The sequence below is a fragment of the Trachurus trachurus genome (assembly GCF_905171665.1).
Source record: "Trachurus trachurus genome assembly, chromosome: 11".
Lineage (NCBI taxonomy): Eukaryota > Metazoa > Chordata > Actinopteri > Carangiformes > Carangidae > Trachurus > Trachurus trachurus.
Window position 1 is genome coordinate 23,057,620 of NC_139904.1, and position 22,831 is coordinate 23,080,450.

The following is a 22,831-nucleotide window of genomic DNA, read 5'->3' on the forward strand; positions in this document are numbered from 1 at the left end:
GGAAATAAACTGTACATGTGATCAATGTGTATGTAACATGATAGTGACTGTATGAGAAAGATATGAATGTGTAAGAATTGTTGTATTAAATAGTTTAATTGAAACAGAACGCAAGCGAGTGAATGTGTACTACAGCATATGGGCGGCAGAAGGTAGAGCAGGTCTTTTACTAACCGGAAGGTCGAGGTTGGATTCCTGGCTCCTCTAGTTGGCATGTCAAAGTGTCCTTGGGCACTGAACCCACACTTGCTCCCCAATCCGTGCATTAGGCGTGAATGAATCTGTGTGTGAAAGGGTGAATGTGACATTGTGACAGTGTAAAGAGAATAGAAAAGCACTATATAAGTGCAAGTCCATTAACCATTTACCAAAGGTATGTGCATAATAGAGTGAGAGTATGATGTTAAAGTAAGTAGCCTACAGTATGATGTTCAAAAAGTGCAATTCTGTTGCATCAAAATCTAAGACATTTGGAAACAATGACACAGACACCCATGGTCCCTCCCTGATTGAGTCTTATCAGCCTCAAGTGAAGTGAATGCAACAATAAATCAAAATTGTTGAGGACTATATCTTCTTTTCTAACAGCTGCTGTGAAGTTAAACAGCTCAACCCCGTGTGCTGCTCCTGCTGTTCCGGTATTTTCTGCAACTAATCATCTGCAGAGTCGACAATCTGTTGTTGTCTGCTGTTTACAGCAGATTGCATATTAAAACAAAGCAGTATTGATGCAGTCTTACAAGTAGCACATGCTAACTTTTGTAGCTGATGTTTAAGTAGATGAACAAACTTTATTTTCAGTTTTTGTTTTTTTAAAGGCAGTAAATATTGTCCATTGAGGAGCCTCACATTACTTTTGAGTGTAGAAGTAAGTAAGCTAAATAATGTATTAAACTGTTGAAAAGCCAGATAATGTGGTTGATGGAGACCAAGAGTGGTGGATAGTGAACTTACACCCAGAGGTTGACAAGAAACATGACTAACAAAACAACTAAATAACAAATTGACTGATAAATAACAGCCCACATCAATGCTAACAACTATCCTTGGACAGTTACCTTGGGAGGATCTTACATCACAATAATCACAAACTTGTTATTCATAGTTGTGGCTTTACAAACTGTAAGTCAGGCAGTCTGAAATGAATGGCTGAGCATAACAACTGTGAGGTGAATTCAGTTCAGGGTCGATTTTCTTTTTTCCCTCAGCAAGCTGAGCCTGAGCTCGACCTTGCAGCGTTAACAGGACCCTGTAAACAGAATGAATCTAAGTTGAACACTTCAGTGAAGTAGGCTACTGTCAGCATTTACAGAGCACGGAGCCAAAATCACTCCTGCAAACTGAATTAATTTATTATTAATAACGTATGTGGGGAAAAAAAAAAACATGGTACCAAGCCACAGACCAACCGATTCTAAGTGTTCTTAGTGCAGAGGTACAGCACGCACTGTCTCGCAAATTTGAGAGCATCCTTGTGTGTAATAAATTGTTAAATCAAAGCCTCTTCACATGGGACTGTGTTCATTATAATCTTTATTACATTTTTTCAAAAGAAGCTGTTCCTCAGGCTATGGATTTGGATGAGGCAAAGCACAAATCCATTCAAATTGGGTTTCTATTCAAATGAAGTCCCATTGCAACATCCGCTCCTCTTCAAAACAATCGTTTCATATATTGTAGATATAATAGTTTTTAAAGTGTTCAGTGTGATATTTTCATGCTTTTTAATGATTCAGTTAATACAGTGACTGCGATTCAGAGTTGGCAGACCAAACCGATCCTTACTGTCTGTGTGGCATATTAAAAATATCTCAACCTAATTTGCACTCTTGAGCACTTACACTGCATTGATTGGTTCCAACATGACAACAATTTGGGGAAATGGTTTTTTAATGTGTCACTTCAAAGTACAAGGCCCTCAAGCCAAAGAAAATGAAGTTCAGTATTTGCAATTATAAGAGGAAATCACGTAAGACTGTGAAACTTATTTGCAACACCTGAAATGTGTTTAGACTTTAGCATTTCATGTCTCCTGTTCTCACAGCCTGGAGGTGAAATCCATAATATTTACCACAATCATCAGTCAGCCTCTTTGACGAAACCTTTCAGCGAGAGTTTCACTGGCTTGTTTCATGTAGATTAAAGATTTTTTCAGTCATCACTACAGCCAACTGCAATCTCCATTTGTCACACTGAGAACACCACCTGTGCTCATTCATTGTCATCAAATATGGTAAGTGATCACAACATAATTTCTAGAAAATTCAGATTTCTTACCCTGCAGTTATAATGGACAAACAAACCAACTCCGTATGTTTTTTGTTGTTGTTGTTGTTGGGGGGGAGGGGGGGCAAACCCCAATAAACTCTTTAATCAAGGACCACTTAATTGATTTTATTCCAGATATCTCAACTGCATCTAATGGCTTTCATCAGCAAATTGACTTCCAATGGACTTGACAACGACACATCCACCTTCATCTAGTTTTTATAGGCTCTGTCTTCAACACCTTTACTTTGCCTGATTTATGTGATAACAGTTGAGCCAACAGCTGAGTAAGGTCTATGAGTTGTTGACTACTGCGAAACGTGGTCACAAGCTCTGGAAAAATCCAGTAAGTGGTCCTTGAGTTAGTTGTCAATGATCACACTGAACATCAATCAAAACTCTGAGATGGTTATCTCTACATTGTTATAGTTGCATAAGATCATTTACAATGTGCAGTAGGTCCAAAATTAATTTCCCTGCTGGGATAATAAAGTATATTTTGTTTCTGATGGTATGGATGGACATTTTCAGTAAAATTATACTTTCTTACCAAGAATTACACCAGTAGATTGTTACCATTCTCAAATGTTACTCTAGCTTTGCTTAGAATGAAGACTCAAGGGAAATCAAGGGATAGCAGCTAGCTTAGCTTAACCCATAATGTACAATGTTTGTTTAAACTGTACAAATATTGACAACTGGTGTTTTTATGTGCTTGAGTGCTGCCCTTATTGTGCAGTTGCCAGACAACCAGTGGAGACTTTATGCTAAGCTAAGCTTCATTTTCGAGAGTGGTTCCAAACCTCTCACCTAACTCTTAGCAAAACAAACATCGAACTCTTCTTTTTAAAGTATCAACACATGGCAGACAGATGAGAGCAGTATCACCTCTCTAACACTCCCCAACACACTGTATAGCCCTTTGACGGATACATCGCTTTTGTGTTATTATATATGTTATTATATATCGGTGATTAATTAGCTCTGCATTATTGCAAATAAAGATGATGACATCATTGTGTACTGACATTTATATAACATTGTCCCACCCACAATGAGTTATTTGGTTTGTCCAAATGCAATACAGAGTGAATGGAGATGAGAATGAGAGTCTGACACCTGGCCTTTATTCAAGATAATCCTCTCAAATGCAGCTACATGAGCAACACCAGTTTAGTCTGAACGACGACATTAGATTTCCCTTTTGTACAGACTTCCCTCAAGTCTGAATCGCAGTCAGTGAGAGTGCTGTCTTTATCACTTTTTCAATCTCATTAGACTTGAGTTGTTCAATCATTATATCTTATCTTTACCCAAACCAAGACAAACTGTTCACATGATCAAATCCGAGACCTCAAACTCCATTGAAGAAAAATCTCCCAGTTGACAGTCCTGCTGCTGTCCTCTTTAAAGTCCAGCACTGGGTATCATGGCCTCCAACTATAACACTGATAGACAGTCAGTCAGGGCAGCTAAGTTTGCATGGATGCTCTAATCTCAGCAGCCCTCTGAGCAGCCAACGTCTTCCTCCGCTGCAATGCCGAGGCCGCGGCGTCCGTCATGCCGTGGTAGCTGTCCGTCTCCTGAGAGTCCTCGCTGTTCTGGGACTTGGTGCTGTCCTGCGAGTCCGGCTTCTGCCTCAGCGCCCGGTTCTGCTCCTCCTTCAGCTCCACGTAGGAGCGAGAGAAGGTGTGAAAGATGGACGTGACGGGGAAGGCCATGAGGAGGATGCCGCTCAGGATGCTGCTGAGGGCCACCACCTGGCCCGGGATGCTCCTGGGCACCATGTCTCCGTAGCCGACCGTAGTCATGGAGATGACCGCCCACCAGTAGCTCCCGGGGATGCTGGTGAATTCCTGCTTGGCGCCCATTTCGCTCTCAGCTAGGAACACCAGCGGGGAGAAAAGCGCCATGGCCACGCACAGGAACAGCAGCAACAGGCCAAACTCTCGCGTACACCTCCTCACCGTCAGGCCCAGCGTCTGCAAGCCTAAGGAGTGCCGGGCCAACCTCATCACGTAAAAGATCCGCAGGGCTCGTAGGACTCGGAGGACCAACCCAACCTTCTCCAGGTAGTTGTTCCCTGAGCCCAGCTGCTTCCCCCCCACCGACATAGAGTCCACGATGAGGGTGATGTAGTAGGGGAGGATGGCGACCACGTCGATGACGTTCAGAGGCGTGCGCAGGAACATACACTTGCTCTGCGTCTGAATGAATCGTAGCAGGAACTCCAGGGAGAACCAGGCGACGCACACCGTCTCCAGCACGAAGATGTTATAGCACCTCTGGGAGCACTCACCCTGTGGAGAATGAAAAGCACATAAAGACAGACATTAAGGGTTGTGTTACATAATGCAGCAGCTACGGCGGCGTTCAGAGAGTGGGGTGCGTGAACTCCAGAAGCGATTCATTCACTCAGATAGAGGCGGAGTGAAGACACAGCACAGAGTCACTAATTAAGAACGGGTTTCAAAGCCGGTTTGATTTGTGGGTTCGAACATTGACAGAAGAGGTCGGTGCGTTTGATCACGCAACAATAAGGTGAGTCTTGTCTTTCACAGAGCAAAACACAACAGAGGAGTTGCTGCAAGATTGATGAGGCATAAAAACAAAGGCTTTGATTAGCTCATCTACTGAACTTCACTCACAGATCAAACCTGAGAGACGAAGAGGTGACAGCTGTACGAGGTGCCCAGGAGCAGATGATCTTACATTAACTGTCTTCACCGAGGCAAAGGAGGCCAGCGCCGCGGCTTGTTAAAGCCACAGAAGCTGAATTATTCTCTCCTTTAATCTTTTCATGATGATCTATTTTTTCAAGACTGCTGAAATAGCATTCATAAATATTTGAAAATATAATTATAAGAGATTACTTGGTTATTAAGTCAAAGTCACCCCTGGAGGAGACTATTAAAGGAGCGTGTGAGTATGCTTTTCAGGTTACATCATTTACTTAGTGTTATTAACGAGTGACAAATAATCTTTGCTTTATGTCAGATAATTATGTGTGGACTTATTAAAATATGGGAGGGGGAGGGGATAATTAAGCAATAAAAAAACTCCTTGACTTTCTTGCCTTATACACTTTTACTGTGTTTTATTTTAACTGATCCATAGGAAGATTTATTTGTTATTTTAAGTACTAGAAAAATCATAGTGTTTTATCTCTCTCAGGTTTCTCTCTGTAACAACAGGTCAATGAGCCAATCAGAAACGTGGTGGCTTCTGAATGTGTATCTTCTGATTGGTTACCTGTTGTCTGTGTTATCTGTGTTAAAAAAAAAAGAAAAAGAAAAAAGAAATAAAAACAGATATCAGGTTAAAAAAAAAAAACTCCTGCAACTAAGCTAAGCTAAGAGAGGTGGCTGCTTTTCTGTGACATCACAAAGTTACAGAAGTCCTGACAGTTGGTATTAAGGCATTTCTGGACTGATGCTTTGATACTTTCATATTATCAATAGACGCTATACCTGTTCAACAATGAAATAAGATAACACAATATGGAGCATTTAAAAAGTCTTCTCAGTAATGTCATGCACTACAGTGAGAGAGAAAGACTTAGATTAATGGTTGTGTGTGTCTCATACATAATGCAACAACATGACGACAGTGGTGAATCAGGGGATTCAAAGCAGCCTGCTGGTAAAGATTGTCTGCAGGTGTGAATATGCACAACTGTGAATATATGAACAAACTATTTGTTTTTCCTTTGTATTTGCTCAGTCAACAGCTCTGCTCCATGGAGACATCATTCCAACTGACTGCCCGCACAGGAAAAAGAAGTCCTCTGAGATTCAGTCTCATGCATTTTTAAGCACATACACTTAGTTTTGCATATAGCACAGTTTTTACCCTCGGGACGTCAAACTTGCTAAACCCATTACAGACCATGTGAAATCACTGATCGGCAAAAGCCGGGGTCGCAGTTCTTCACACAGCAGCAACAATAAGCTGCTTAAGGGAGAGCTCACAAATGAAATGATAGAAATTTGTGACAGCAGAGACTTGAAGAGTATAGCTGACAAGTCTGCCAATCAATTTAGCAGCGCCACCAGTACCAGTGTTCATTGGCTGTGACAGCAGAGATGTTTGGGTTGATCACTGTTGAAAATCACTCACTGTCACAGATGAAGGTGCTTTCTTTCAAGTGCATACAGCTTTTAGTGGATGTGTTGGTGTTTAACGCTAGTGGTTCTGATGCAGGCTAAAATCCTATCCCACCTCCACAAACTGGATGTTACAGTAATGTATTCTTACTCAACTAACTTCTTATCTTTTAATTGAAAACCCTCAAACTCCTCATCCAAATGTTCTACTAATTTAATAAAATAAAATAAAATGAGAAAAAAAAACAGCATGCTAAATTGAAAAGTGAACTTTTAGGCCACGAGACTTATCCAGAGATAGTTTTGTAAAGCTGTTCTTAGCATTGACCTTAAAGGGATAGTTCAACATTTTGGCAAATTGGCCCATTGCCATAATTCCTATAGTTTTAGGAATAGGTACATTAATCGTTACCTTTAATTGTCGGTGCAAGCTATTTTTAGAACGGCGGAGCAGAGCCGCGAGCTGCTCAGAGCTACACAAGCTACACAATTTCTTAGTTTCCCTCATAAAACTCATCAAATACACAATCCAACAACTCCAGAATGCTCTCGTGGACAAGTTGTGACCTGCACATTGACCACGCTATGAGGCAGAGTTGTTTTCGAGGCAAATGCAGAGAGTGCTTGCCGACAAACTGCCCCCGACGGGAACGCATATCAGCGGTTTTGCATGAATTTACCCCAAAAACAACTCAACCGTCCTAAAAATAGCTTGCACCGACAATTAAAGGTAACGAACCTACTCCTAAAACTATAGGGATTATGGCAATGGCCCAATTTGCCAAAATGTTGAACTATCCCTTTAATTCTTACTGTATTAACCTACCAACTTCATCCGTCTAACTTGGTCCACTTTAATGTCTGCTTCAGCAATAGGATAACTCAACACCCACAACATACTCACTGCCTTTCATCTTATCACTCCAACATCAATAATCTTACAGGCGAGGTGGATTATGTAGTAGGTGTTTGTGTTCATGTAAATGTGACATTTCTGTTGGCTTCATGTATTCTCCTCAATGGTCCACACACATGACTGATATTTTCGTCTGCTGCTATTTCCGTCTCTCAGTGCGCATAAGCTTGAGTGACATTTAAGTCACGTTATTTCTGTAAATCATAATTTCTTCACTGAATCTGCACTGAATCTGTCTTATTTACTGTTTATCCACACACAAACTGCCCACCTGAGCATAAACTCTAAATCCTATTAAACTACTCTTTAATCGCTAAAAGCAGTCTTCATATTTGTCATTTTCCTAACCTTTAAAATATTCAGCTGACAGAATGTAATATGACTTTAAGGATATGACTTACAGTGTTTTATGGGTATCAGGAAAGTCTCATCCTTAAATCATGAATATAAAATTGGAAAAATGTTGCATGGGGATCATGTTGCAACAGGTGCAGCAGCTTCTCACAAAATCAACTTACAGGTGAACTAATATTGATAATATCTCTCATTTCCGATACTTGATCCATAATTAATAAACCCTATAAAACACCTCCTCTCTGAGCAGTGGAAACAGAGCACACATATGTTTTTCCCTGTTAGACACAGTCACATCAGAAAAATGTGCATTGGCTGAAATCCAGTTAAATTAAAGCAAACAACGGGGAGTCAGCTCTCTGCCTCAACGCAGCTCCATAGGACCCTGGCCAGCTGCTGCCAACCAGAGAGTCTGCCTTCATGCTCTTCGTTTTCCAGTGTGAAATAATACAGTAACTGTGAGGTGAAGAGCAGAACCAGCTTCAGTTTTACATGATTTTCAGCCAATTTGGACCTGAAACAAAAGCTTTTTAGAACACCTCCGACATTTGGATAATCGACATGTCATTTCATCGGTATAATATCGGTATAATATTTTCTCTCTCTCTGTCTCTTTCTCTATCCATCTCACTCTTTTTTTCTTGTTTTGTTTTTTTTGTTTTGCATCTGATATTATTCAGCTGTAACTGTGCCAATCAAAGGTGCTTCTGTTCTTTCTCCATCTATGCTCTGTGGCAAACTTTTTGGTAACTACACAAGTCATTTTTCTTCTACCAATTTTCCATAGACCACCACAGCATGAAGCCATCCTGAACTCGACCTGCTGTTGCAGCCCAGTGTTTCAGTGTGAGATGAGATCCAACCTCCAGCCGAGCGCTGTCATTTCACATCCACACCAAGATGTAAAAGCTACTGTACAAATCCTTAAGGAACGCCCTTATTTTAACATGCAAACCACTATGTTTCACACATCCTCTGTCATGCTGCTCCTCTGCATCCACAGGGGATGCTGTCTGCCTGAGACACGTTTGCATCTCGCACCGTCCCTTTTTTCCCCGCATTTGACTTGCGTTGTTCTGTCAGAGGTTTTCTAGCTGAGTGCTTTCTTCCCTCCCGCCCCGTCCAGCCTCTGATGTGCACAGAACAACGCAGAATCAAATTAAAAATACACAATTATCCGTCTCAGCGAACAGGGGGACTCTGACCCTGTCACAGCTGAAGACAGGCGTGTAAAGCAAACAATGCAGGAAGCGACGGCCTCACCTCTGATGCCCGCGTATAAGTCGGAGTGGGTGTGATTCAACCAACAGGCAGACGTGGGTTTGTTTTGGAAAACACCAAGGTTTTTAATTGATTTACTTACCCCCTCTTATTTGTGCACATCACTTGAGCTCCACTTGGTGTCTGTTGTCATATTTCAGAAACCACATTAATGCACACAACAAGACTCTTACAGAACAATAACACGACTGTGTATGAAGCCTCTTCAAGCATGAACAGTACCGATCGCACCATTAAATGGCAGATGGAGTATTCTATAACCACTAAGTCAAGGTTTCAGCCTCAGCACCTGTGTATAAATGTTTAACTAAAACAGTAAAAGAAGTAGAAAGCCTTTTTCTGTCGCTGATGTAATTGGATGTTCTCCTTGCACATGAAGCGATGAGCTGCTGGAGGCAAGTTGTGTTCAGTAAATATTTAAACAGACTGGAATCAGAAGGGTAAGGTATGAAAGGGCCTCTATTACAAACATCTTGTGCTTGCTACTGCTGAAGTAAAGGCATATAGCTTGTCTTACTCCTGTCTTCTCTGTGCTACCACCAGATTTCAGATGTGTGGAAGTTGATAGACACACTTGATCCCGAAGCCTGAGGAAAGTTTGAAAACACATCTGAACAAGCAAAACTGTCACCGTTGTATCACTTATTTTAGTCTGTTTTCTCTCACTAGTCTGTGTACCCTTGTTCCAAACACTTCTTCTGCATCCTTCCAAAACACACTGATAATCACCTCACCTATGTATTTATAATGGCAGAGCAGGGACCTGCAGGTTTTATCTCTCACATCCTGACAAACAGTCTCACACCTGCTCTTTTTACTCTTTCCATATTGTTTTTTTTTATTCTGTAACTGGATGTAATATCAAACGTTATGCAGATGACACTATTGTATATTGCACTGCAGATCCCTTATAGTGTGACATAGTATCTCTCCAGCTCTGTTTTACTGATCTAGATGTTTATCCCAATAACCAAAATTCAGCTTTAAATGCAGACAAATCTCAAGATATGCTTTTCTCAGCCACAAATAGCAGTTTAAAGCAGTGTTATTCAACCTTGAGGTTGGGACCCCACGTTGGGTCACCTGGATTTCAAATGGGGTTGCCTGAAATGTCTAGTAATTGATTAAAAAAATTCTGATAAAGATATTTTTTAAACTTATCATTATTGTTTTTAACATTATGATTAAAAACACCACATACGATCTTAAACAACTATATACTTTCACTTTCTCAAATATAAATCAAGTTAAAATAAAATGCAGCATATAAAAATAGTTAGCTATTAGCCTGTATGAATGGCAAATTCCAAGCTTACCAGAACACGTCAGTTTGTTAGGTGGTAATGACTAATTAATGAACATGTACTTTTGTACAAAAAATTATTTATTTTTGTGAATAGACAACAAGAGAAGTTACACACTGGGGCTTTAAATAATCTCCTCATAACCACTAAAAGAGGTGCCAAGTTGCCAACACTAACCCAAATACCTTGGTGAGTAAATCAGGACAAACAACAACAAAACTTTTCATTAGTATTATGGATCTGTACACAAGCTAAAACCCAGTGGTCCGATCTCTCTCTCTCTGATGGTTGGTTTCCATATTACAGTAATTACTCACAAAGCCCTTCTTTAAAAAACGGCCAGCATACCTTACATCCATGTTAGTTTGGTCAACTGGACCACATTAAACAAGGACTGCACACTGAGCTTGGAAAAACAACTTTGGGACCATCAACCTGAGACTGTCACAAAGCACTTTCATTAATTAACTGAAATAGTTTGTTGGTCCCCCTTGAGTTGATTCTTTACTTTACATCAGCTTACATTATTTATTTATTGTGGTATTTTACTTGACATCATTATAAACAATGGCAAGTGTCCCCAAACAGTTTAAATAAAGACCTATGAGTCGAGAGCGTTCACGTCTTTGTGGTCCGCCAAGTCCTTATCTAATTTTGTTCCCTGATCATAACTGCAGCTGTTGTGGGTGTTATCCCCCCCCCCCCCCCCCCAGGCAGTGACAAGGGGCAAGGGCAAATTCACATTTAAAAACAAACTCAACAACTCAACAACTCACAGAAAGAGCTGAGAATTATGGAGATTTATACCTTTTAAATGAGTGTGTTATGTCTTAGTTTTACAAGAGAGAAGACTTCAATGATGACTAACTGGCTTGTTTGGCAAATGCACCTCTGGTTATCTGCCCCACCTCCAGTAAACTGAAACACACACACACACACACACACACACACACACACACACACGCACACACACACACACACACACACACACACACCTTCCCAGAGCTCTTCCTCAGGAAGTGTGCGTGGCTGTCTCCCACACAGTGGATGAGACGTGGGATGTAGCTACCAGTCACAGCATAACTGTGGGCCAAACACAACCATGACAATAATGAAATAGGCCTACTGAATCTTAGCATGTTCATCACTAGCTATATTCACAGCGTCAGCATCTTTGCTAAACCTCATCACTCGGGGTGGGAAGACTCAATGCCGTCACATAATCGTCGAGCTATTTAACGTTCACCACAACATATCGGCTAAAAATACAAGCTTGTTAGCGTCTTCCAGGTTTGAATAACGTGAAATGTATCTTGGTTGTGCGTTGACTATCCACAGTTTTACTGTTTTCCTATCTTACATTACATCAGCAAGGGTATATCAACATTGACGTTACCGTTAGCTAGCAGTTGCAGCTAACGCCAGCTAACGTAATTCAAATCACCCACCCCAAGTGATGACGTATGGTAAGATGGCGACGCCGTGAATATGGTCAATGGTCATCATTTTAATTGAGTGTGTTGGCATGGCAATATCTAAGCATACTTCCCCATCCGTGTTAAAGAGTTTTGTTCTCTGGATCACGGGTATTTCTCTGTCAGTGGGTTACGGATCAACATAATCATGGTATGAAAGATAGTGATTCTCCACAGCTAAAAGAAACACTTAATGAACATCTGGTTGCTAAGGAAGCAACACAACAACATGACTGAATGACCACAGACACAGTTGTGGTCATTGATGGACCCACTGCAGTTTAGGCCCATTGGAAAATAGCCCATAGGAATTACTGTCTATTTTTAGCCCTGTGGCAGACTGGCGACCTTTCCCTGGTACAGTACACCCTGCCACTGACCCAGTGCATGATGGGAAATGCTCCTGCTCCCCACAGTTAACAACATATTCAATATCCATCAGTGCTTGCTTAACCCATCAGCACATGGCCTCATGCCGTCTTCTTCCGCACATTTGAACACTGACAGACCTTATAGGCCACCTACAACCTGAAAATGTAATTCATTCAATTTCAAATCTGTGACGCTGAACACCGGCTTTGAGATGATTGCAAGTAAACCAAGATGCCAGAGAAAGTGGAGCAAAACAGCAAATCTGAGGGGCAGGATGATTCAGAGGAACCCATCGAAGCAAGAAATGGGGCCAGATAGAAGCAATTTCACACAAATTATACACAAATAAAAGCAATGTTCCCCTCTAAGTCAACAGTGTACAGTAGTGACCTGAAGTCAGTCTAATCATATCTCAAAAAGAACAAACAATAACTTATTAGTAAAAAAAAAAAAAAAAAACAGGATGCCCAAGCTTTGTGTATTAATCAGCTGAATCTTGATTTACACACAAACTATTCCACTCAAACCCAGATTCATTAATTATGTAATCATTAAAACTTTGTCTGGAACTTCTTAAACGATTTAATAAACATCATCTTTGAAGAAAAAGAAGTCTGAGCCACATTGGAGTCACAGAGACTGATGAAACTCTTTAATCATTTAGGAAATTTATTCATTTTCAATAGTCTGTAAACTGCCATAACTCACACACAGCGCTGGCGTCAACCCAGGCAGATTTGCTGCTTGTCAATAAGTATTTATTACAGACAGTTCTTAGGGGAGAGCAAGAGAACTTTACGGTCTTTGGCTTCACCACTTTGGTGGATAAGAAATATTTTTATTTCTTTAAACCTATAATCCTTCTCCATCATATACAGTGTGTGCCTTTCCCTCTGTGAAATAACACACATTCAGCCTTAAAAGGTACATGCGAGCTTTACAAAATTGTTTTGCGAATAGCTTGCACTGTGTATTTGCACTTATGCACATAATGCAGTGTTCCATCTGTTTGCCTGATAATAGTAAACCTGAATAGCCGGCCGTCCGCTTCAACCTACAGTACAAAAACTGTCTACTGTACACTGTATGCACATACACTGTTATTTATATCCTGCTGTCTGCTGCTGTGACAACCCCAATCCCCCTTGGGAGTCGTTACAGTTCCATCTAATCTAACCTAATCTTAAGTGCCATCGATATTGACGTCTGTTGTCTGACAACTGTGCGCTCACACTCTCTCTGCTCCCCCCTCTATGTTAAAATACACTGCTATGACTGATGGAGCAGGAAGCAATGCAAATGAAGACAGCACATCTAATGAGTAGCAGTGATCTGGTGTCAGCACAGAGGTTTGATTCTTTATGTCTTTATATGGTTGCACCGGGTGATTTAGCAAGACTCTTTTACCACTGTTGCAATTAGACAAACTTTATTTGCATTAGCATTTATGAGCGAGAGTAATGCAACTGAACTGTCTAAAAGGAATGGCTGTAATAATAATAATAATAAAAAACACATTTCAGGCAATATTCCACCACAGCAGAGTGTTTGGACTGTGTGTTTGCAAGCTCAGTCTCTTGGGCCTGAACTCCTCTCCTCATGTTCTGATTAGATTTTGGCACCACTGTACCCTCATGTCCCCGGAGAATCATCGGTCAATATCCTTCATCTATTCCACACGGCAAAGTGCTTCCTTTGTGGTTATGTTGGGAATTTTTAAAAAATACTGGGCATTACTGGACATTGTTTCAGTTAATGGTGAGCTACTTTAGCTGAAAATGTTTACTAATGCAAATGTTTCAGTGGTAACCAGAGAGGCATTTCCTAGAAGTCAATCCCTCTTCATGTGTTGAGAGGCTGTTCAGCTGGGTGTGCCTGCAGCCCCGCAGGGAGGAGCAATTAGTGTAGGCACAACTGGAGCGTTTTCCTGTTTGCAGTAAGTATCGAAAAGGCAGAGGAAAGACATAATTTAACCTCTTTCGCCCTCAGTTTTTGTAGTTCCTCAATTAATCTTGGTTCCAAATGGCAGTGCACCAGCCTGCTACAGTAAGTACTGTGGAGGAAAGCTCAGTAACTGTGGTGGTTAAAGCTTGGATCTAGCCACAGCTGTTGGTAAAACCAGAGTTTGAATTTAAAGGCAGTGGTGCAGAAATCAGAGCAATGGTTTTAAAGTATTCACAACCAAGACAAAGCTTCACGTGGACTGTTGGTGTATGGCAGTAAATCAATGGAGAAGTACATACTCCGGCATTAAATATTTTCTGTCACTAAGAAACTCAGAAACACGTTGCTGACTCTTGAGGGACCAATCTGACCTGGTAGGGAGGGGTTACACAACTTTTCTATCACTCACGTTGACCTTTTAACACATCACCAGGGGCATCGGAACAGACAGTGAAATCGCACCGGGGCCAATGCATTATAGGGGTCCATAGTGAAGGAATATGGAGAAGATTGATTTTTTTTTCTTTATATAATATATCTATACCTTCAAATGTGACAAGCTGTTCTCAGGCTTTTGGACCTTCAATATCAACATACAGCAGTGGTTGCCAACCTTTTTTTGGCTCATGACCCCATTATGACATCACAAATTTCTGGCGACCCTGTCAATCAAGATGCGCTAGCTTATAAGCTGCATTTTATTTGAATTTTATGTATATTTGAGAAAGTGACAGTATAGAATACAGTTGTTTGAGATTGTGTGTGGTGTTTTTAATCATAATCTAAAAAATAATAATAATTAGATGAAAAAATGCTTTTATCAGGATTTTTTTTAATCAATTAGACATTTCAGGCGACCCTATTTGAATTCCAGGCGACCTCACGTGGGTCCCAACCCCAAGGTTGAAAAACACTGATACAGGCTTTGAGATAGATATTCATATGTCTAAAATATAAGCATAAACAAACATCTTAGTACTTTGACTAGACATAATAGTATACATCATTGTATGTAATTGTTTCAATTTGTGATAGGCTTTTATACATATATTTGCATGTTTTTATTTTGCATGCATTTTCTATGCAAATCTATACAGATCATTACATTAGTTTATGGGTTTGTAAAGTCCTAGATGTTTATTTACATTTCTAATACATTACATAATTAATGAAGTTGACAAGGCTGAGAGTTTTCTATAGAGTTCATGCATTAGAGACAGTATTACTCCACTGGGGGTTTACAGTTATACTGTAGATAAGAAATCACTCAGAATTATTCACCAAACACTGGACGAGAAGAACAAATTATCACTGCCATGATGGATCGCACGTTTCTCTGAGCATGAGCAGCCGTTTGTCTAACTCACAGTCAGGAGGGATGACTGTGCGCCCTATTTTCAGCACAGACTAAGACAAAATTATCTCTATTTTCTTATATTTGCACATATTTCTCTTGCATCAGTCCACGCCCTCTGAGCTCTGGCTCCCCAGTCCCTTGTGATGATATATGGCCGTGGTAGGGGTGTACTTTACAGTGGCTGGGATTTACATCAAAATGGAGTGTTTGGGGCTGTGAGGCATGAGCAGAGTCACTGAAAGGTTAGATCCATAGCTGGGGCTCTAGCAGGAGATAAATGGGACAAGAACACAGTTTCCAAAGATGCTTATGTGAACAGAGTAAGCAATTCTGAGGGAAGAAATCGACAAAACACTTGAGATGTTTAATCCCCTATTCATCCAGAGAGTGAGGACGAGGGACCATAAAATGTGAAATGCAATATAGCTTCCTTTGATTTATTTGGTTTTTTTTTTTGCTTGTGTGGTTGAGAGAGTGAAAGAGAGAGAGAGAGAGAGAGAGAGAGAGAGAGAGAGAGAGAGAGAGAGAGAGAGAGAGAGAGAGAGAGAGAGAGAAATGAAGCTCTCTCAGCCACTGTATGCTTCTCTAAGAGCCACATTATGTTAGACAGACAGGCTAAGTGCTTTCCATCGCGGGCAGCTCCTTAAAAACTTCTGGTTTCTGCCTGAACTCTCTCCTCCGGCTCAAGTGACCAAGTGCATTTAAGAGGCCGCTCCCTGGGTTTAGGTTGCATTGCACTGGTTCCTCACAGCGCAATTTGATTCATAATAGAATCAACATTTGTAGCAGCTTCATGGCAGGACTTGGCAAATAAAAATGTTGAGATGCTTTGTGCATCTTATTTTTGTCAAGTATTCCCAATAGAGTAAATAAAGATAGGCTGAAATCATTGTTTCTATATGTCATGGTTATTGTTTGTTGAAGGAGTGATTTTTCACATGTGGTTTTGGCCCAATTTTATGTGATTCACATGTGAATTCACATCATGTGAACCATACAGTAACATGTTTCCACATGTGTTACTTGCAACAAGATGGCTAACTGTTTGATACAGTACACACCCTTAGCCCAGCAACAGTAAAAACTAACTGTCAAGATAGTTCCTTAGCTGCAAAGTAACTATATCTCTGGGAGTTGACTGAAGGGAATTTTGCTTTGGATTTGTTAAATTCATGCAAAGTGTTTGCTAAATGTATCCACTACACAATACAAGAAATATGTCTCCACAGCTTGTTTACATGAAACCAGGTTTAGATTAAAATGACTTCAATTCATTTCAGTGTTCAGTACTGGTCCAGTCACAGTATAGTGAAGCTGCATTCAGAATTCAAAATCTGATTTTTAGCCAATCCAGATTGGAACTGGATGGCTCTTTTGAAGTCTGAACAGTCACAAATCGCGTTTGGACAGATGCGTCTCAGTCTGAACAGCTCCAAACACTCAGATCGGTTTTAACTGTCCGTGACGTCACTCTACGCCGCGCCAGACCGCACTCTGATCGCCCGCCTATTTCGAGTTGCGGAGCGATATCAATGGAATGGAGCAGTCAATGGAAGACGTCGAAAACATCCTTGGACAGAGGACGAAACAAAATGCATCATTAATCTTGGGGGAGATGGGTCATGGATGGCTCAATTGTTCTTGTTGCTGTCGCAATTATATGATGTCACACAACGCTCCGACGTTGTTGCTACAGCAACATGTCAGGTCAGTCAAAAATGTTGCCCAGTCTGAACAGAGCCAAATCCGATTTGGTCACTTGCTGAAAACAGTGTGGACAGTCAGCCCTAGAAATCTGATTTGAGAAGGAATCTGATTTGAATCAGATTCGCCTGCAGTCTGAATGCGGCCTAAATGTGCTATCATGTAACAACTGGGCTTGGCAGGTTAGCATTATTTTCTAATATGGAGTGCCTTGCTGCGTCTTTCATATCTCAAACACTGAAGTTTCCAAAACATATCCATGAAAAATATACAAAATATCATATTATCTATCATATCATCTGGAAATTGGTATCTAATAAAATGATCATGAAAGTGATCAAAGTTAATGGATATTAGGATTCTTTGTAATAGAGGAGTGGGAGTGACGTGGTAATTAGCAAAAGCAATTCACCAAGTTGAGCCAGTTTCCGTCTAAGTGCTCAGCGACATAAATACCTCGCTTGACATTAGCGTGAATGACAACAATGCAGGAAGCAATGCCCACACAGGCTCCTCTCCTAACATGGTGATGGGGAGAGAGTCCACAGCTCTGACACCTCAGTGCACACCATCACTTCTGGGAACATAACAGGAGGAAATCATAGGGCATTGTGTGTGAGTTTACTTTTGTCTTTGCTGTGTTTGTCGTCAAAGCCAAAAGTGCAGCCACAATACTTTCTGAGCAAAGTTTAAGCCACATGAAAGGACTTTGGTTTTTCAGCCATGCCACTACATGAGGAAATGACAGACTGCGGTTTGCCTCCCGTCATTTTGTTATTCTAGGTTTCCCAAGAATGACACAACCACCTCATTATACCCATAAACCCTTGCGTTTGAACGTTGGTTCATATTGGGTTTCTCACTCCTAATTGAACCACCACTCTTGGAGGAGGAGCAACACTCAGGCATCTCTTGGTGGTTAATTGGTGCCACGATGGCTGTTTTCAGCTGTCCAGAGTTTGAAATACGGAGCGTCATTAATCATACCTGTTGCTCTCCTGATGATAATTAAACCAGCAGATTCATACAGGCATGTAATGACAGATGACACTTAATTGGAGGTGAGACTAATGTTTCTAAAACCTACTGTATCTCGGTTCAGCTTTCATTCGCCTTGTTTTCCTGATTGATTTCCCCTTTGAAGCTCACTCACTTTATACTAACAACCCCCTCCCAGCCTGCTGATGAAGACATACAGCATCTCTGACAGAGGGAGAAGCTTCAGGGCCCCCCCACTCATTCTCTGGTCTGCTGATGTCATTCAAGAGCTGAATTATCCCAATCTGGATCCAAGATCTCCGAGGTTTTGTGAGGTCTCCAGGGCAGATGCAGACATGAAAAGGATCAAGGATAAGACATTGTCAGCTTTAATATGCTTTTTCTCCCTACTTGTCACGTAGCAAAAAAATAAAAGTACGAACAAAAGCCTGAGGTTGCAATACTCCTCTTCCTGTGAGATGAAAGCTAAATACAGCAACAAGTGGATGTTCTCTTCTCTCACTTTCAGCCCTAATTAGAGACCTGAGACTGTGAGTTATGAGTATCATAATTTGTAGCAGCTCTGTGCATGTTTTGTTTAAATTGTGAACACTGTACCTCATATAATTATATAGTCTTTGGGGTATAATGCAGTTGAAAGAACAATTCAGCTTTTTCGGGGAAGCAGCTTACTTCTTGTGCTTTGCAAAAAGGAAATGAGAGACTTTATGGACTCTGTGCATAAAGAACGGACATGAGAGTCCATTATGTTCAAAACCCAAACCAGGACTACCCATCCAGCATACCTCTTGAAAACATGCATGCCATGGAGACAGCTTTTTTGTTTACAGGTCCCTCATGAAGGAAGGAGGAAGCTAACAGTGTCATAGCCAATGACAATTGCCTATGAGTGATGTATGATGTAATGATAATGTTTTTATATCGGGCTGGATAATAGTTGCTGGGACAGGACAGAACATGACATTATAAAATATAAATTATTTCTGTAATGTGGTGAAAACATTTTAGGAAACCAGAATAAGTATAGCATTAGATCACAAACTGGTAACAATAACAACATTGAACCTGTTGCTCTATAAAGTGAAAACATATGCCCCCCCTTGATGTTCAAATATCAACTTGACACACCTACTTTTATCACATACTGTGCATACATAGACGGAACCTCTGTGCAGGACATACACTGTGTGCTGCCAGATACTGTGTGTCCAGGTTTTGGTTCTTGTCAGGACAATGGAAGCAAACCGTGAAACCAACACATTTATTAATTTCTTGGATGGACATTAGCTACTGGCCCTTGAAGCTCTTCCATGACTGAGCAAAAAAACATCCTGAAATGAGCTGTGAATGTAATCTATGTTCCACACAACCATTAATCATTAATCCTCTATTAGCCAGAGGAAATCCTCTGCTTTTTTATTTACAAGTTCAAAAAAGTTAATTTATTGTTCTGCACTGTATCCTACATAAAACGTTGGTGAATTTCATTGGTATAATTAGATTAATGTTGATCACATTAAATCACATTTTAAAAATACAATCTCATACGGTTATGCAAATCACTGCATGATGATATTATGCATTCATAAGCCTCAAGGCAACTTTCTTAGTAGGCCTTTGCTACTTTTCATTGAAAATAGTTTACAACACTTGCTGCACACATTATTCATTACAACTATTACCATAAAATTCAAATAGCATGAATCTCATGTTAAAATCACAAAATTGACTTGATTTTTCCATTTACATTCTCTCTATTTCTGACTGTTTTCCTTGTTTTACCTCAACACTATTCGCCATCCATATGATGTGGAAATAATGAATCAGCTGGTGGTTCATTGGAAGTGGCTGACTGGTATTTTTTTGAGTGACTGACTGACTAACTGACTGACTGACTGACTGACTGACTGACTGACTGACTGACTGACTGACTGACTGACTGACTGACTGAGAGATTTTAGCAACAATTCAAACTCAAACTTTTTAGACAAGCCTTGGAGTCTGTATCTACTCTGTTAATTGAGTGGCAGTGAGGCAGAGCAGCACTTTGTTAACCAGGCAGAGACTGCATAACAAAGATACCTGTATTCTGTTGCTGCTTACCTTCACTCTCAGTGATGATTTTATACACAAGTGTGAAATCGCAGGACAGTCTGTTGTTGTGTTTCAAAATTGATCGATTGATCATGTGTATTATGTGTTGTATTCATGTCATTTTGTCAGAGTTGCCATTATAAAATAAGGATTTTAATAGCAGAGCAACAGCTTAGATATGGCTGGTAAGGTAACATTGTGGTAATATAAAAGAGCCACTTTGCAGTTACTGGTTCAAAGTTGTTCCATTTTTCAACAACAGAAAGACAAAAAAACATGTAAATGAGAAGAGTTTCATTGGGTAGTAAACACTGCAAATGTGAGCATAAGGAACAGATGGAGGACTGACACTAGCTGAATATAAATATGACACTGTGATGTCATGTGTTCACTGCAGTTCTACAACAGTTTTTAACTTTAGCAACAGTTTCACGCAATTTATCATATGCATCCAACCACACTTGTTTTGACCTGGATACTCCCACTGTTTGACCACCAACTAGTCTGTCATCTAAGCTTAGCTAACCATGCTCATGTTCAATCTTTATTAGGTCATAAAGAACAGATTTATGGAGTCTTTCCCCTACAGAAGAAATGAGTTTTGTTTTGTTCTTCATAGTGAGATGCACAGAATCTTTGGACTGCGACATCAAAAGTGCATCATAAAAAGCCGTGCACAGCAGAGCAGTTAAAATCTGTCTGTTTAAATTAAGCATCAAAAGGGAACGCGACATGGTGCACTGTAAATAAGCACATTCTCCATTTACAGCCCCCTTTTTGCTCAGTGGTCAGCAGGTCTAGATAAGGTTTGGGTAAACAAGCCTTTAACTATACGGATTAAGATTTCATGGCTACAATTTGCATAATCATTGTGTTACATAACTATAATGAGCTTATTTCACATTCATTTAAGCTTATTTCATATTCGTTTTTGGAAGCAGGTCAAGTAAAAACCAACTTTGCGGGAGAAACATCTGTGGGATTTTGAAAATACGGAACCGAAGCCCGAAATCCAAACACTATTCATTCATTTAAAGGTATGTGACTGCATGGGCTTTTCATGTTCCGCATGCGCTGTCAATTATCGCATACATGGAGGAGTATGGATCTCATGTTGCTATGAAGGAATGTGTGCTCCTGCCGCAGTGAGGGGAGCTACATAATAATCTGGTATTCAAGCGAACCGAAAGGAAGCCTGGTTGTCCCTGAGCCGTCGCCTCTGTGTCTGTGTCACAATGATTTACAATAAAGCTCAGGAAGACTCGGTATGTGGGCTGCTGCATCAACATAATCTGAATTTGACTGTAGCAGCTGTAAAGCACACACATCCCTTAGGCTGTGGTACAAAAAAAAAGAAGAAAAACAGGAATCCTGAGACTGGGGGTTTCTTCCCTTCATAATGATGTTGTATGAAATCGTAACTATGGTGTTTTTCATAAAAAGCTGTTCAGCACATGGAGGTTTTAATATTTGTTCTACAGTTACACACAAATGAGACTGTTTATAAGATCCAATGTTGGATTTCTTGAATACAATTTTTTACATTTTTACATTTCCCTTTGACTTGTACTATAATCCATGATATTAAACTATATTTCTCTGCTTTAATGTTTTTCTAAAATTTGATCCTGTCTCATATTTTAAACGTCAGACATGCTTTTATGCTTCTTTGTTTAACTGTGGTTATGAAATGATTGTGAGGCTCAGTATTCAGTACCGCTGCGTAAAAATCCAATAACTCAAAAGATGTTCCAGAAATTAACTGTGATAGAAATAAGTCTGGACTACTTTGATAATTTATATCCAATCTACAGATAAGAAAAGTTCAGAAAACTGTTATTAGTGAAGTGAAGAGGAGAACTCACCCTCTCCTCCTCCTCCCTGAGGTCAGGCATGGTGCTGACACACAACGTCACAGCAGTGATGGCCACAAATATCACCGACAGACAGGCGAAGATCTTCCCTGGTAGGCCGGATTGGGGGTTCTCCACCATGTCCCTCAGTCTCCGCATGCAACCCCCCATGCGGGTCTCCTCCTGCGACCCCGTCCCAGCAGCAGTCTGCTGGCTCTCCTCGCAGGACTGCGGCGACGTGAGCTCGGCCTCCTCTTCCTCCAACCTCTGCTGCTCCTTGTACTCCTCCTGCCTGAGGCGCAGCTTCCTGAGGCAGCACCAGTCCAGGTTATCCTCCTCCACGCCCCAGTACAGCAGCTCCTCCTGGAAGGACATGGCGCACATCTCCCTCAGAAGACGCAGCTTACCTGCCGCCAAGAAAGAGACGATGGTGCGGAAAGCCGAAGGGCTCCGGTCGAAGAAATACTCATTGCTGCTGCCGTCGTAGTCGTCGCACAGGTCCATGATCTCCGCCTCGTTGCTGCAGCTGCGCAGCTTTCCCAGCCTTGATAAGGGGAACTCCTCCAGCGTTGACCAGGGGATGCGGTACTTGATGCCCCCCACATTGATAATAGCCGCTCCATCAGCCAGGCCGATCTCATCTCCGTCCTGTTGGCGGGGCTGAGGGTGGAGCAGGAGCTGAGCCCGCTTGTAATACACACCCTTCTTGGCGGTGACCTCCTGTGGGTTCTCCACAGGGTTGAAGTGGAAGGTGGTGAACTGGTGCTCAGTGCTGCCTGCTAGGAAAGCCACCTCCTGGTACAT

General features: G+C 41.0%; 1 protein-coding gene across 1 annotated transcript; it reads right to left on the reverse strand.

The window, feature by feature from the left end:
• Positions 1–3,740: 3,740 nt before the first annotated feature.
• kcng2 (potassium voltage-gated channel, subfamily G, member 2) lies at positions 3,741–22,831 on the reverse strand (the record flags this gene model as incomplete). Its single annotated transcript, XM_083981704.1, has 2 exons — positions 3,741–4,568; positions 22,040–22,831. The coding sequence occupies 2 exons, from the start codon at positions 22,829–22,831 to the stop codon at positions 3,741–3,743; spliced, it is 1,620 nt and encodes a 539-aa protein (XP_083837830.1).